Source organism: Petromyzon marinus, chromosome 35, assembly GCF_048934315.1.
Source record: "Petromyzon marinus isolate PM22_M1 ecotype Great Lakes invasive population chromosome 35, UKy_Petmar_22M1.pri1.0, whole genome shotgun sequence".
Classification (NCBI taxonomy): domain Eukaryota; kingdom Metazoa; phylum Chordata; class Hyperoartia; order Petromyzontiformes; family Petromyzontidae; genus Petromyzon; species Petromyzon marinus.
The window spans coordinates 3,053,953-3,071,095 of record NC_133701.1 but is presented as its reverse complement, the minus strand read 5'-3'; the positions used below and the strand labels follow the sequence as shown (position 1 = coordinate 3,071,095).

General features: G+C 47.3%; 1 protein-coding gene across 20 annotated transcripts in view; it reads left to right on the top strand.

Moving 5' to 3' along the window:
• The window catches only part of LOC116948840 (dedicator of cytokinesis protein 7-like), a 74,518-nt gene that overhangs the window by 2,781 nt on the left and 54,594 nt on the right, over positions 1-17,143 (top strand). For 15 of the 20 annotated variants that reach the window (XM_032966004.2, XM_032965988.2, XM_032965996.2 and 12 more), the window contains exons 2-14: positions 49-145; positions 3,589-3,764; positions 4,341-4,409; positions 4,582-4,714; positions 5,381-5,605; positions 6,287-6,372; positions 7,053-7,119; positions 7,790-7,939; positions 8,594-8,674; positions 9,013-9,178; positions 9,661-9,809; positions 10,767-10,860; positions 13,222-13,384. In XM_032966004.2, coding sequence (XP_032821895.1) covers positions 49-145; positions 3,589-3,764; positions 4,341-4,409; positions 4,582-4,714; positions 5,381-5,605; positions 6,287-6,372; positions 7,053-7,119; positions 7,790-7,939; positions 8,594-8,674; positions 9,013-9,178; positions 9,661-9,809; positions 10,767-10,860; positions 13,222-13,384 — 1,656 coding nt within the window. The remainder of the gene's footprint in view (positions 1-48; positions 146-3,588; positions 3,765-4,340; positions 4,410-4,581; positions 4,715-5,380; positions 5,606-6,286; positions 6,373-7,052; positions 7,120-7,789; positions 7,940-8,593; positions 8,675-9,012; positions 9,179-9,660; positions 9,810-10,766; positions 10,861-13,221; positions 13,385-17,143) is intronic. The other 5 variants (XM_032966000.2, XM_032966002.2, XM_032965994.2 and 2 more) reach the window with 1 other exon arrangement.

Here is a 17,143-nt window from a genome sequence, read left to right as displayed (position 1 = left end):
GGCGATTTGTACTGCGCTGACGGGACCGTCCATGGCGCGGTGTTGCAGGACTGTGGCTGCGGAGGTCCGCAAGCAGCTGTTCTCCCAGTATGGTGGCTCAGCGCACCTGTCCAAGCCTCTCCCGGGTGGCGGGGCCCCTCAGACGGTGAGCATCTTCCACCGGACTCCGATCGCCGCGCCAACGCGAAACTGCTCTTTGTACAAGCGCTGCCCTTTGTGTCCATGGAGGGAAGGGTGAACTATTTGTTTTGCAAAGTTGCTTTGCTCTGATCCGAAGGAAAGCCTCTCATGTTCCAGCTGTCTTGCGTATGTCACTCATCTCCACACAGGAATTGGTAAATTGTTATCTTCATCATCAGCTGTGACCTTTCCACTGTTGGATGAAGGTCTCCCCAAAGCATTGCCATCTCTCACGGCCTTGAAATACAGCAATACATTTTGGTCCTTCACATAAGCCAATTTTATCTCTCCAGTTCCATGGTAAATTATTTTTCGTGGTAAGAAATGTGCTTACTTACCAATCCGGATAATATATGATTCGAATTGGATGATAACTAATTTGAGGTTCTTAAATGAACCCGTTTGGGATGAGCTGTGGTGAGGATGCTGTTTTATTTAACTTACATGAAGCACTGTGTTTATACTTACATTGGGATGAGATCCTTCTAGTTTCATGAATGCTGAACACCTGATGGTGTTTGCCACTAATCCAGCACTTTGGAGCCTAGGGTTGATGGAAAATGGAGATTTGCAAAATTCCCAACAACTGGACTTGAATTGGCAGGATGGGAAGTGAGTTCATGAATACCTCTGTACAGTTCTTAAAAAGGAATGTGCCCAACATCCCATATAAGACCCTCCTCAAGAAGAATCTTGAGACTGACAGAATTGCTTGGATAAATTTGCACATAGATTGCTAAATTGCTAAATTGCATGACTCAGCGTCCCTGGATTGTTTGGATTGAAGTTGGAACAGCTGCAGCTCTTGCCAGTGATGTTAACCACACCTCCGGGGAACTCGCAAATCGTTCCAGTCTTTTGCTAGAAAGACAGCGTTCTGATTCTGGTATCTCCAGCCCTGGTGCAGCGTGATTGTCTGTGGTCCTGTCGGCAAGTACAATTCAGTGAGGCACCTTGACGTTCCAATTCCAACATCTTTTGGTGGCTACCCGTGACAACCACCTGTGGCCAAACTCGGTGGCATGCGGCCCGGTGGCGCTAGTACCGCAGTTGGTTATCCGTGAGGTCTTCGGGTGCTTTTTCTTATTGTGTTCTACTTTTCCTATTTTTTTCTGTATTATGTGTTTTTTACACATTTTATTGTAAGGTGCTTTGAGATTCTGAAAATAAAATGCAGATCAACAAATCAAGTTGTTTTCTGCCGCTTGGTAGCCTATTGACCCTGGCTGGTTGATTAGGTCCCTGTCGGTGGGCATACGAAACCCGGTGGGGTTGAGTTTTACATTTTGTGCTGAACACAGAAACTGGCTCACTCCTGTGTGTCAGCTCCAGGTATTTTATGTTCCCGATGGGGCCAAATAGTCGCAGAGTATCCCTTTAAAAGCTTAAACAAATCCAGCGTTTTGGATGCTGGTGGCAGCTTTCACATATCTGGTTACTTGTGCAAGCTGCTGATTGGGCACTGATCACCAGAGTGAAGTCATGAAGAAACGGTTTTACTCACAAAGGAGGGGGCTCACTTAATTATTATGCATTCATGCAGTTGGCATGCTGCAGCGGTGACTGTTGAATTAATGGGTGTGTTTTATAATGTCATAGTGATGCAGTGTATTTACATTTAGAACAAGCTGCGACCATTCATGGTGCTAGTATTTCGAGTGGCAGAGCGACTCGGCACAGAACTTTCCACCAGATTCCCCACTTTGTAGAGCACTACACTCGCGCAGAGCTGGGCGCTCAAGGATTACGTGGCTTGAATCAGATTTAAAACAACCACCGGCTAATCATTTGTTAGCGCAAAGGCAGCGGAGATTAGGCGCAGTCTCACCGCAGCTGGCCATGCTTGTTTTTCCACAAGAAAATGCAAAAAACAGATGGCCAGGCGTTCGGTGGTCTGTGAAAAAAAAGCCAGTCCCCCTCAGCCCTGGAGCGCAGCACAGGGGTGCAGACAGATGCGAGTGAGCTGCTAACTCATTGGTAGCATCTCGCTGCGGACCGACCGACCCGTTCTTTCTGCGTTTAAACAAGACAATCCACGGCGTTTGTTTGAAGCACGCTCGGACGCTCGTGCTGTCACTCGGAGATCGTGCCAGCGGGTGGCGGCTGTGACCGCCAGCACTGTCATCATGTCCGCCCTGGGTGCACGCGGTGCCTGGCGTGTTCCGCTCGTTGTTGTGTCGGACGCCGACGATCGGGACAGACCCGTCCTGAAGAGCTTCTGCAGCATCACCGACCAACGCAGCAGCTGTGTTCGGAGATGCCTCAAGTCTGTTCACGATGTTAACTGCGTTTTGGTTCTCAAGATGGGAGGCGGCAAGGTAATGTAACGTGTTGTGTTGAGTGGGACTGAGAAGTACTTCGTTTCGGTGGGGCTAGTCCTGAAGGTGTTGAAGCCATGTTAGCAGTTGGGTTTTAAAAATGTTTTTGCAGCTTTGAGTTTTTTCTTGAGTGCTGGGGAAGTTAAGTGCTGTTGCCAAAGTGTGTGTACAATGTGTTTTCTTTCCTCATGTTGGAAACCCCTATTGTTCATATGTTATGTAATCATAGGTTCACACGACCCCATCCATCCACTACACGGTGTTATGAAAATGATTTAGTCTTGAATCAAATCGTAACCTCAAAGTACAATTAATTGAAAGGCAAGGAGGGGGAATTATTTAAAAAAAAATTCAAATGAGGTGACTGGGTGGTTTGAGGAACTAATACCCAAGTCAAAGTACAATCCTGAGTCGGCCAGCCTTGATTAAAACATGTATGAAATGAATGTGCCCAGTGTTTCTGCACAGAAGCCTTGTGATGTTGTTGCATTGAGAGGTTATATGAATTCACATTTCATTGTATCGTATTGAATGTAGGACCTCTCATGGATACAGGGTATTACAGGCCACACCAGTTAAAAACAATCAGTTCTCACGCACATGAGTGTCATAATTGCATTTGATCAACGAATTATTGCATATTGATTTGAAGCTTTCGTGACTGCAGGAATCCATACTCCTTGGTTCTTTCAGTAAAGTCACGTAGGTAGAAAATAAAATAAAACAAATCACGACGTTTCGATCGCAACACAAGCAATCTTCATCAAGGTAAGGCATTTCAAATAAAATTGGGTTGCATCTTGATATATATTTCTGTATTTTTTACATATTTTTTCTTGATTTTCTTTCCTTTCCTGTACATTGCACTCCGATTGTTTTTTTTGTATTGTAACTTTCTGACCCACCCATCCTGGACATCTCTGAAAAAGAGCTTCATAACTCATCGGATTTCTCCATGATAAATAAAGATTCTGACTGATTCTATGGTGAATCCTTGACTCGCCACACGTGGCAAAGGTACACTGACGCAGTGTGTGTGCTTTTGTGCACATTATACTCGTACCCATGCATGCGCTTGGCTCTCCTGCAGATCCCGCTCACGGAGGTGGTGGAGCCCGTGGACTTTGAGGACTACCTGATGACGCACCCTCCGCCGGGGGACTCTGATGCGCTGCGCGAACTGTTCGAGTTTCCCGGCGACGATGTGGAGGTCACGTTCGTGCCGCGCGAGTGCCGCACGCTGCAGCCCTCCGTGCCTGAGGATGCGTATGTTGTACATGGGCATTGCCTCTCGGGCGACGGGCGGCATGGGCGAACGTCTCGTGCAAGGGGAATCTGTAGCTAGCGCTGCACTCAGTCGTTTACGAGATTGGACACCTGTTTCCAAAATTAGCTTCGAGGCTCTCCTGGGTTTACAAGTGATTTCTTGCGCAGATTCTCATGCACGCGTCACATTTGTAAAAATGTGCATGACCCATATAATGTCTCTATTCTTGGGTAAATCTGTGGGGCCTTTGTGTGCCGTGCATGGACAAATGTATGCAAAGACAGTTTATCTGTCAGGGCTATTTTTAACCAGGCTCCAGTCTTTGTGTGCATCATCTATGGTTTTTGTGTTTGTAGTATATATATTTTTGGGCTGTTATCACTGGGGCATCTGCTCTCTGCCTCTCCTATTTTTTCCTGTCTTGATGAGCCACTGGAGTGACAAGCTCACCAAGATATCATCACCTGATAATGTGCTGACTGAGAAACAAAACAAAAACCCAAACTAGCCATTGTGCAAAGAAAAAAAAGTGTTTTTATTATGAATTATTTCATGCAAATGTTTATTTTTTTCAGGGAGGTGGACCCACAGGTGCGAGACTGTGTACGATCGTACACAGACAACTGGGCTATCGTCAACCGAAAGTACGCTGCTGCTATCTTGCAACGCACTCTGTTGCACAAAATGTATTTGCTTCTTGCTCTTATAACTTTTGATGTTTTTTTTCCCCCCCATCAGCTGTGAAGGACAGCACAGCCTTGGCAATAAGAGGTACGAGGGACCATGATATCAAGAGGCATTATCTCCTGTGCACAGGTACCACAAGCACGGCACGGGCTTCAACCCCAACCATGTGGAGCGGCAGAAGGAGCGGCAGAAGGGTCTGCCGAGGCAGGTATTCGAGTCGGACGAAAGCCAGAGTGACCGCAGCAGCATGCCGGATGAACCGGTGAGTGGGGGTCAGGGTTAGAGGTGGGGCCGTCATGTGCAATGATGTGGTGGCTGCCCTGTTTCAGGGAATTTCCATTCCTGTGTACGGCGCGAGTTATTCGTTGGATCGTGACATTGGAACGTTCTTTATTTGTATTTAAGGAGTTTTAGGTTGTTAGGCTCGTCATCTTTTGTTTGGCCTGGTTATTCTGATGTACTTGTTCAACATTTTAGAGTGTGTAATCGTAACTCTGTGGGTTTTTCTTGGTTGTGGGTGGCATATATTAATCGGTGCGTATGACATGGATCCGAAACCTGGACGTTGACAAAAAATATATAAAGCGTGCAAAGGAGCATGTGGAGGTGCTTGATTGCGAATTACATTGAGAGACAGAAAGAGGAACACATGGATTAGAGAACATACGTAATTATACGTAATATTCATCTGTTAAGAAAAGTAAGTGGGCTTATGCACATCACATCGCTGAAAGGGATGCCAGCCATTGATGGAGACTTAACGTCGGAGTGGCAGCCACAAGTGAACGTCAACTGCGGAAACGGCGTTTTGTCTATTGGTGTTGGGTGGACTGATACATCGCAGGACCATGAGAGATGGTGGCAGCTGAGGGAGGGCTCCAGTAGTGGATTGATTTTGCATAATAAAAATGATGATGATGTGTGGCAGCAGGAGGACACACGACGGTGCTCAGTGTCAGCCAACTCGCTGGAGGACACTCCACGCGGGAGCTGGGCCTCCAGCATCTTCGACCTGAAGAACTCGCAGCCGGACTCGCGCCTGCCTGGGCTGCTGGAGCGCACGCCGCTCGACCAGCTCGACCGCGGCAACGGCGAGCTGCGCAAGGCCTCCCGCCAGCGCGAACTCTTCGTGCTCTACCCAGCCGCGGACGAGGTGAGGCCGCACGCCCGAGAGTGTGTCCGCCGCGTAAATGGAGCGACGGATCGGTGCTTGCGCTTGGCCACATCAAATGCCTTTTGGAAGGAGTGTTAGTGGAGGCAGCCAGCGTGGAGGAACCGTGGATAATTTTCGGGAAGCGAACGGGATTCTTGATGAATTTGTTGTGTAATTGTTTTATTTCATCTTTTGCTGCATTTTATATGAACGGTGTTATCGGTGTAATGTTAGGAGATGATGTGGCCATTCATAACTATAGTAGACCTCTCACAAAGCAGTGCATAATAGCTGTCTGCTAGATAATGACCCACAGAAATATGTTTCACAAAACTGATTTTGAACTTCATGTTCATGAATAACGGTCTTATATTTTTTTTACTTTTCAGAGCTAGAGTGTATTCAAACGAAAAACAAACAAATTAAATGCCATGATTTTTATTCGTGCTGTCATTGATGATGGCGCTGAGATCATCAACTCTTCACTTGAGAAACCATTTTAATCAAAGGTGGCTATCTCGGTTCGAACACATGATCTCAGCAGTGCCGGCTCAGTGGTGTAACACCTGAGCCACCCGGCTACCTAAGAGTAGAGCATCATGCAAAGGATTTCTAGCGAGATTGCTTTAATTAATGGCGACGTGGAGGGTATTGATGACAGCGAGGGGTGCGATTTTTCAGGATGAGATCATGGAGAGGAGGACTGTACCAGAGGTGCCCAAGGAACACTTTGGTCAGCGGCTGCTGGTCAAGTGTTTATCGCTCAAGTACGGCACATTCACACCGTCGCTTTCGGTCGCGTTTGCGAGTTTTTTCTTTTGAGCTGGTGTTGTATATCAAGCACCAAACCTTTGCTCGATACTATTAACGGATGTGATAGATATTTCAAATTTTTATATTTGTGGTGTTGGTTTTTGTGTACTCTTGTTTCGTTTTGTACGTTTGTTCATTTCACCTCGGGTCTCCTTTTCAAAGTAACGATTTGCATCAATGTGCTCCCACCTGGTTATAAGTAAAGTTCAAATGTGATTTGTATGTTAGTTGTAGGGCACCTCAGTGGCGAAATGTTATATGCCTTGCCCGGTATACAAGAGGTCGTGGGTTTGATCCCAAGCCTGACTCCTATATATTTGGAGTTTGCATGTTCTCCCGTGGTCGTGTGGATTTTTCTCCAAGTCCTCCAGTTTTCCCCTCCATATTTAGAATCAACATATGTTTATAGTATTTGTCTGCTATAAATTTCCACGTGATAAGTCACTTCGTTGAGCTATTATTTGTGGCCAGGTCGCTACTGAAAAAGAGCTATATAGCTCGGTGGGCCTTACCTGGTAAAAACCAAAAAAATATTGTTGTATGCGTGTATGTGAATGCTATCTGGAGAGTCCGATTTCTGTTTTTGCTAAACAGTTAAGCAAGATAACACGGAGAACACGTTACATTTGTGTAGGTTTGAGATCGAGATCGAGCCCGTGTTTGCGTCGCTGGCGCTGTACGACGTGAAAGAAAAGAAGAAGGCAAGTTCCAAATGCACTGAGCAGAGAGGCCACCTCGTCACGACAGGTTTCCCGCCGCCTCGTGGTAGCACCACGGAAGCTGCTGCTCGCACTGATTAGGAAGGCCCTTTAGCTGCACGGGGATGGAGTAATTCCAGCAGCAGCTAGAGGGAGCTGTCTACGAGTCTTCGCGATTCATCCCCCGCACCCCACCCAGCGATTCAATTGTCAAAATTAATCGCCTCTTGTTACAGAAATAATAATTCCCCTTCTTGACTGCCGAGTTTATAACTGTGTGTACTGTTCTGTATCGTTGCTGCTGTCCATCTCATTTCAGTAGTCTGTCTCGTATAATGTGTCGTTCGCTCCAATGGAAGAAATGTAACATATATCCATATCAAGTCATTTGTATAACTTACAAACCATCGATTCTCAACTGCATGTATCATGAGCATATGAATAAATTTTTGTATTAATTTATTGACCTATCACCACGTGTTTACTAATGTTTAGATTATTTGGCTGCTATAAATGTCCACGTGATAATCCACTTTGTTGGGCTATCATTTGTGGCCAGGTCGTTTAGAAAAAAAGCTATATAGCTCAGTGAGCCTTACCTGGTAAAATGAAAAATTGTTTAGTTTAATAGTTTTTATTAATGAGATGGCTGTACGCTCCTCAATTTCCCCAGATATCGGAGAACTTCTACTTTGACCTCAATACGGACCAGCTCAAGGCCATGCTGCGCCCACACGTGCCCAACACGTCCATCTCTTCGCTGGCGCGCTCTGCCATCTTCTCCGTCACCTACCCGTCGCAGGACGTCTTCCTCGTCATCAAGGTGCCACGCGGGCCCCCGCGCGCTCCCCGACACCCGAGCGATCGCCGCGTTGCATGCCGTCGAATGACTATGAGCTATTCGCCCTGCTGAATGTGCCCAGTCCAGTAAAATTGCGGAAGCTAAGGAGGTTTAAGCCTGTTTGGTGTTTGGATGGGAGACTGCCACGGCTTAATAGGCGTTGTGGGCTTGCGCTGTGGCCAGGAGATCACTGAACAGCGTTGGATTCTTGAATTCCACGTGCGCGGTGGTTTGAATTTGTAACCTCTCCTACGCATGTGTTTCCTCCGGATACCGCAATTTCCTTCCGCCTGCCCAGCATTCGTTAATGGTCAAACATCCCATTGTAGGACTCTCTTGACAAAACAGTCTGGAGATTGAGTGATGCTTTCCTGGGTAAATATTTAATAATGAAAAAGGGAGCGTTTGTCATTCCACTGCTTGATGAAGGCTTCCCCATTCCTTGCCGATCATAGTTGGACGTTTGACCACATTTCACCATGCCCGTCAGTGTGGTGAAGATGGTCGGAAGTAGGATCGGTTACTGGAGTGGCGACGCACGTGATGTAAACATTTGTAGACTATGCGTCACAGACGAGTTTGAATCAATGTCTTGTGTGTTTGTGTGCTGTGCACATGTGGTGTCCTCCCGTGCAGCTGGAGAAGGTCCTCCAGCAGGGAGACATTGGGGAGTGCGCAGACCCTTACATGGTGATGAAGGAGGCGGACACGGCCAAGGTGTGACTCCCGGCTCTCTTGCTACCACCTCCCCGCCATGTCTATCCTCCCCTAACCAACCGTTCCTGCTGTTTGACGATTTATTTTAGACTATTAACTGTGAGTGTGTGCATCTGGTTTTGTTAGGTGATTGTGAAAGTTGTTGCTGATGCTATTCATTATATATTTCACGTGTGCGTTTGGGACCGGGATTCATACAATTGCAGCTTGCAGAATTCTGTCACCGCTGATTGGATCATTAGCTTTTCCGGCAGGGCGGTGCCCGGTACTGACGGAGGGCGTAACGTGAACGCTGAATCCATTGCCCCTCCGCTGATGTTGATGTTCTGCTGGAACAGAACAAGGAGAAGTTGGAAAAGTTGCGCTCTGGTGCCGAGTTATTCTGCCAGCGCCTGGGCAAGTACCGCATGCCGTTTGCGTGGACGGCCATCCACCTCATGAACATAGTGAACAGCGCCGGCAGCCTGGAGCGCGATGCAGCTGACCCCGACAACCCCATCCTCGGTCAGCACCACCAGAATGACCACTACCGCTACCACCACCAACACCACCAACTATAACACTGTCACTACAGCCAATAACACCGCCATCCTTACCACTCCCACCGCAATCACTACCTCATCCACTGCAACCAATAGCACCACCAGCCCTACAAAAGCTACAACCATCGCCACCTCTCCTCTCCTACCACAGCCAATAATACCGCCGCCCTTATCACGACTGTCTCCAGCACCACCTCTGCCACTTCAGCGACTGCATCTACAACCAATACTACCACTATCTTCACTACTACAGCCAATACCACCACTACAACCTCTGACCACTTGAACTACATTCAATACCACTTGCACCACCACTCTTGCCACCGCTATTGCAACTGCTCCCAACGCCACCACCACTGCTGCCACTACCGTCCACGTCCCCTGATTCTGATTGCATGCCATCTGCCGGTTTCTCCACGTGGCCTCCCCTGCTTGCGTGTCCAGAGCGCAAGCTCTCCAGCTGGGCCGAGCGGCGCAACTCCAACACGTCGGGCAAGCGGTCCCTGGAGCGCGTGGCGAGCGGCGGCGACGAGCCGTGCAGCCTCGCCAATTTCCGCCCAGCCACCCTCACCGTCACCAACTTCTTCAAGCAGGTGCCGCCCCCCCTCCCCTGGCCTGTGTTGATGTCAGTAGGTGGCGCCATTGACAACAGACAGCCCTGCAGTTGAAACGATGGTGACCCTGTGAGAAAAACACGCTCAGGAATCTTGTTGCTGGTTCACATTACAAGCACGAGGGGACCGACCCCAATTCCACCTCTGAACATACAGGGCTGTGATAAAAGCAAGGGCTCAGTTTGTGCTATACGGTATGGTGATCCTCGGTCAGCTGAGCTTCAAATGAGTACCTGGTGTGGTGTGTGAACATCGCCAATGGGTAGACAAAGGCGGCCTGCCATGGTGCTGGCCACCCATCCCCTCGTGTGCCATGCCGGCCTTCAAAGGTGCTTGCTAACAGCACTTGCCCCAACAGTCTGTTGAAGCTATACGGGGGGTCTTTGTCTTCATGAGGATTAAGCTTATGTTAATGTTATATACCTAACAAACCTAGGATTTGTGTCCTGGGCTGCCCAACTCAAGTTTAATTTTTGTTAATGGCAATAAGGGCTTTAATGTGCCTGTCAAGCCTACCACCTTAGCACTCGAATGATGTCACCGCTCTGAAGTTTTAAAATTAATGTGAGTGAGGTAACAGTGATTTGACCTAATGAATTAATCTTCACACTAGTTTTGAACACCTGGGATACAGAGCTATGAGGTAAGAGCCGGGTGTTTTGTTTACGTTGAACGATCAAGGGTTGGGTGAAAGTTTGACTTCTTCATATAATAGCAGATTCCATAACGTTAGGCACATTTACATTTTTTTCCCATAATCTAAAAATTGTCAATGTGGGATTGGTAAGGATTCGTTTGTATGTATGTATGTATGCTGTGCTTTTTTCGCACCGTACCTAGACAACACTGCTAATCGAAAGTGCGTGGGGGGAGAGGGGATCACATATGAGCTGGGGACCACGTCCCTGACCCTGGTTGTGGTCGCGTGCGACACAGGAGGGAGACCGGCTGAGCGACGAAGACCTCTTCAAGTTCCTCGCTGACATGAGGAGGCCGTCGTCCGTGCTGCGCCGCCTGCGGCCCATCACAGGTGTGCCGGTGCCCACCCAGGTGGTGCTCATCCCACCGCCTGAAAATGCCCGCTCGGTGTGATTCAAATTCTGGGGGGTGTACAGACCCACGTGCCCGTCGGTGTATGCATTACAAGATTGGGATGTCCATTTGGGGGGTGTACCAACTCAGGGGTGCCTGCTGGTGACATACTTGCTAAGCCTGCTGATTTAAGCAGGAGGCTGCCACTTATTAAATACGTTGACCATAGAACCGATTATCAAAGCGGATCATATTGTTTGGTTCTTTCGTTGAAGTCACGTAGGTAGAAGAAAAAAATAATAGATCACGACATTACGATCGCAACACAAGCAACCGTCATCAGGTGTGAAACAAACACAGGAGCTCCTACGACAGCAGTCCTCCTTTACCGAAAGAACCAAAGAGTATGGATTCCTGCAGTCACGAAAGCTTGAAATCAAGACTGATCATATTGCTTCATAACACATTTGGGAGGAAATAAATGAGTGCAATTTTTGCTTAGAAAATGTACCTGCCGTAAAATTATAGAAAAACCTGCAACCTATTTCTTAAAACGGTAGGGTTGAAAAGATTGCAATGGGGATGTTCAAACCTAGAGATGCCCAGCAGCAGAGGATGCGATCCAACCTTGGGATACCCTGCTGGGGGTGCTTATGTACCTGGGTGAGCCGGCCAGCCAGTGGTAGCGTGTGCTGGCCCAGGTGGGTCTGCATCCTGCTGTTGGGGCACCGCGGTGGCGAGATGTTATTTGCCTCGGCTGGTATGCAGGAGGTCGTGGGTTCGATCCCGACCCTGACGCCTGTATATTTTGCATGTTTTCCCCATGGAAGTGTGGATTTTTCTCCAGGTCCTCCAGTTGTTCCCTCCACATTTCTAAACATGCGTTGAGAGTATTTGGCTGCTATAAATTTCCGCGTGATAAGCTACTTCGTTGAGCTGTCATTTGTGGCCAGGTCGCTTCTGAAAAAGTACTATATAACTCAGTGGGCCTTACCTGGTCAAATAAAAATAGTTTAGTTTGTAGTAGGGGTGGTGGAGTGCCATGTTTTTTTCTGGGCTGTATTTACCTTGACCGAGAGCGTGCAGAGGACTTTGATCTTCCACGTGGCCTGTTCCTTGTTAGCTTATTGCCCTGCGGCACTCATGCATTTATATTGCAGCTCGCTTGGTTGCCTGGTGCTTGTAAAAGTCTATTTTGTGAAAATCTCCATTGTTTGCCTGCTTGCAATTTAAAGTTATGTGTTTTACAATGCAGTGTATTTGTTTTAAAATCAGAGACTGTTGATTAAGCATTGGTTTCGAAATGTGCTCATTTATGGCACATTTGTTCTCAGGGATTCTAGGTGGATCCCCCCTGCCCAGGAAAACATTTGTGGGAAATTCCCTTATTGCATGAGTAACTCCATGTAAAACGAAACCACAGATCAGGTAGTGGGGGTGCGGTGCTTCAAGGGTCATGGCAATGAGCTGGCAACATCGATGTCCTGGGTTAGAGTCCAGACTTCCGTCTGTAATTCAACCGGGCTCTCAAATGCAGCAAGCTGAAATTTTCTCTGTTTATTCCCCAAAGATTGCCTGTGATAAAACATCCAAATAGGAAAGGAAGTGCAATTAAAGCAATGAGCGTTTGTCAACTGAATTGTCGGGTCATGGCTTTCAGACAACCAATTCACTCCCTAGTGCGGCTGATCTCATCAGATCTTATAGGCTTAGCATCATTTAACCTGTTTAGGACTTGGATATGGAGACTGCCCGGTGATACCAGATGCTTGAAACTGCAGGTTGGCCAGAAAGCTTGGACTGCAGGTTGGCCAGAAGATGGTAGTTCAGAATTGGATTCTTGAATCCATCTGTTCAGTTACTTGGGTGTGTTACTCCCTCATTTCCTCTGGGTACTCCACTTTCCACCCACATGCCAAACAATCATTGATAGAGTTGGTTAACATTTCAATGCAGAACCTCAATGAATACGTCTTTGGACTCGGTGACACTTTCCTGGGTAAACAATAATGTACATCACTTTTTTCAATCCACTGCTGGATGAAAGCATCCCTATGCTATTTCAGTTATAAGGGCTGGTTCACCATTAATTAGCAAGCTGATTGGTGCAGGTCGATTTTGGAGGAACCCTGAGACCAGTTCAAATATCGATCACCACTGCCAGTAGCCAGGGCCGGTAATCAAACAGATTGGTATGTCGATTGCACAGTGTGAATCGTTGTGTACCACTGCTCCCCCCCTGGGTACGTTATGTATCTAATATGTAATATTTCCTGGCTAAACTAATGTCCGTATTATTATTGTCGTTATTGCGTGCACTCACACCCTCATATGTGTATGTGTGTGCTCGCTCGTACAGCCCAGCTGAAGATCGACATCTCTCCATCACCGGAGAACGCCCCGTACTGCCTGACTCCCGAGCTGCTGCAGGTGAAGCCGTACCCGGACATCCGCGTGAGGCCCACACGCGAGATCCTGGAGTTCCCGGCGCGGGAAGTCTACGACCCCTACACAACCTACAGGTGGGGCTGAGCTCCTCCTAATCCCTGCCCTCCCAGTGTCCTTGCTGCTGGTCTCTGTCCCAGCTTCTAAATTCCTGATCCCCTCCCTCCCACTGCACGTCTCTAACTCCTATTTTTATTCCTTCTCCCTGCTCTTGCTCTCTGTCCTGGCTATACCCACCCCTTGATCCCCTCCCTCCCACTGCTTGCCCGCAACTCCTCCCCACTTTCTACAAACCGCTCTTTGCACATTGTTCCATACTCCTGCTCTGTTGTTGTTCTGTTCTCTGCCACATCGTCACTGCTCCCCGCTCCGTGTTCCCTTCCCCCTGCTTCTTGTCTTGGCTACCTGCTCCTCTGATGGCTGCCCCCTTGCTCCCCTGATCACTGCTTCCCATCCTCTGTGCTCTGCTGGTAAACACAGAGGGCAGCCCTTGGCTGTGTTGAGAGAGTGCTTGTTGCCGCTGCCAACACTGGGGGAGCATTGCGTGGTCGGAACCCCTCACGGTGGGTGAGCCTTGAGTGTGGCAACGTTTGAGGATGACGAAATTGACGTAATTGAAAGGCAGTCTCAGCCAGAAAATTACCGTGTTCCATTGTTGTTGTCTCAGCTCTCCACCAGCTGCTGCGGTGCTTTTGTTTGTTCAGGGTTTAAGGCTTGGTCAAGTCCGAATGAACGATGTTGAGAGCAAGAAAGAGCATTTTATGAGCAGGCTTTTAAAATCAACAAGTCGTAAGCATTTTGAGCTAGGTTTTTTAAAGCAGGGTCAAAGCTACGGTGATACTCCTGGTAGTGGTGTAAGAATTCACCACCACCCATTACCGCCTAATGATTAATTGTACAGGGTGGTCCAGATGCCTTGTGACCCCATATGTAATTGACCCCTAACATTTTTTCCCTTTGGATATTCATTTCTGTTTTGAATAATCCTTACTTTTAAAAAATTTAAGTTTTAGAGAATTAAATGGGGGTCACAAGACATCTGGATCACCCAGTACAGTATTTCTGCAATTTAGCTCCTTGATTTGTTGAAGGAATTGTTTTGTTTCATCTTATTTTTACCCTCTCGTTTGTAAACTTTCTCAATTTTCTTGTCTGTCTCGTTTGCTCATTATTGCTCACTGGCCTAAATATAACGATTACTTATAATTTGGACAATGATTCTCATGAATCAGAACAACATTGGTTCTTACACATGCAAGTCAACACGCGCTGGCATCGTGAGCGTGAACTAATGAATCGATGATACACGCTCGTCACACTCCTAAATCCTGGCCTGAGAGTCGCGCTTTGTTTTAGGCGAGCCGAGAGGGCGCAAGTGAGTGAGCGCGAGTGAGCGAAGGAGGGGAGGGAAGAGAGGGAGCTGGCTCCCGGGAAGAGCGCGTGTGTCGCTCTGCCGCGTGGGTGTGTGGGGGTGTGAGGGGGCGGTCTCTCGTCCGTGGGGAGCATCCACTCCACTTGCATCATGCAAAAAAGAACTCTACGTCCAAGAATCTGGGTGAAAGTTGAAAGCCGTTGCGGGGCTGTGTGGGTTTGCCCTTCTGCACGGGGGGTTTCTTGAGTAGATTCCAGCGCACGTGGTTAACGTGGCTGCCCCCCCCCCGCCCTGCTCGCCTGCCCATAATAGTTGAATGCACACCATGTGTCCGTTCGCTCAATACCCCCCAACCCAACTGGAGTGTCTTCCTAAAGCCGAGTTTGACATTTCACGTGTAAATTGTGCAAAGTGGAGAGTGCTTTCTGAATGCCGTGCATTCTTTTTCTTTGGTCTGTAATGTGAATAAGAGGTGTGCAACAATTCACACAAAGATTAGATGAATTGTCACAATGTTTGGTATTTGATTCAATTATTGATTATCTTTTACCCCTTTTTATCATCTCATTTCTCTTGAAAAAATGTCTGTGTTAGCCCATCCCATTCACCTAAAACCTACCATTGGCAGAGCATTTTTGTAATACTTTAAATAACAGATTCTTTCATGCATATACATTTTGGTACATTCTGAGAATACAAACACAATATGATTTGCATTCGTTTACGTACATAATAAATAATCAGGCCTCTTTCGCATGATTCTATGCTTGTATTAAGTGTATGAATCAGTTTTAATCAGTGAATCGATGCATGGTTAATATAGTTTGCATGAAGAATTGACTGCGCTGCTCACAGTGCTACTACTGTGCTTGAGAGTGCTGATAATGGAATGAGGGAACATTATTAGATGAGTATATAATGGCCTGCGTGTGTACAAGTTCTTCTCTGCCTCCTGCCACCGAAGTCACATGTTTATCCAGTATCGGCAATATGATGATGATGATGATGACGGCCAGTCTATAGCCCTGGTGAGGTCCTACCACAGTACACGGCTCCTCCGGAAGCTGATAGACCAACAGATGTTAAGTTTACTACACCATGACTCATTTAAGGTAACTGCTCGTAGAGGTGGAACGATGGATGCATCAATTCGCCGATTGGTATAATTGTTTTAAGCTCACAATAGAGGCAGTAAATCACGTGTGTGACGATGTTTCTCTATGTCCTTGGGTCCACATTGAGCTCATGACGGCTGTACCTCTTAGGTTATGACTGGAGAGCCTTGAATGCAAGCTTTGAATCGGTAATGGATCATGCCTGCTCGTTCCATATTTGTCAAAACGCAAAGGGCTTCTCTTTGTATGGTCATCTCCGCCCGTGTCCCATTGATGAGTTAACTTAATCCATTGATAGTTATGGAAGAGAGGCACAAGTTGTGCCGAGCCTTTGGTGCACAGCAAACGTTAATGTATTTTTTTCGACACATCTTGATCTTATTTCAAAGTCTTAAAACGCAAAGACAATAGTTGACGTTAAAGTCCGCCCAGCCAGCTTTTGGCGCATTCCAGTGCGCTCGATTAGAAAAGTGCTCGGAGCAATGTGGGTGAAAAGTTACGTTACCTTGAATTGCACAAAAGCTTTCCACTGAAGAGAGCAAACAGCCTCGATGTGTTCTCTGCGGAAGTTGTAAGGACGGCCTCTGGGGGGGGTGGGGTGTCAGTAATGGAGAGAGAAAAAAAAACTGGGTGAAAAGTCAAAGCCATCAGGTGTCCATGGGAATGCCATTGAGGCTTCAACACAAATGTCCCCCACGGAGATTATGCGTTTGCAGCCAAGGTGTTGCCTTGGGATCATGTTTTTTTTGCAGTTTATGGTGAATGTGCAACTTTTAATCGATCTGGTGCCGTGATGTGTGGTGGCGGGATATAAACCGCAAAGTGGAGGAAAAAAAAACATAATTTAGATTAGTCATTCAGGCCCGCTTGAGTCCCAGTGTAGAACCAACCCGGTGGCAGCTTCCATCAGATGGTGCTGAAAACTGAAAAGTAGGTGAAAGTTTACACTGGGATGAGGAGGCGTGCACAAGCGTGCAGCCTGTATTGTTGGGAGTTGTGAATTGATCACCAAGTTGGTTTTTGCACAAGCAGCTGCCAGGATATGCATGCTTAATGAGGTGGGTAGAATTTGGCCACCAAAGAAAGGCTTACGCTCGCGAAGAGCTGCAGCGATAGGGGAGGAGGAAAAGTTTAACAAGGCTGTTGGCCATTTCTTATGCCCGCATTTGCTTGTTGAACCGTGACATTGAGAAATTGTAAAATTGCGCCCCTGTTGTAAAAAGTGGTAAATCATTTGCATCCAGAAACAGAAGGGGCTTGACTACGGCGGAGATTGTATTTTTATTTGCACATTCAGACGTTACGCGTTAAGTGGTCCCTCAAACACTTGTGTGTGAAAAAAAATGTGG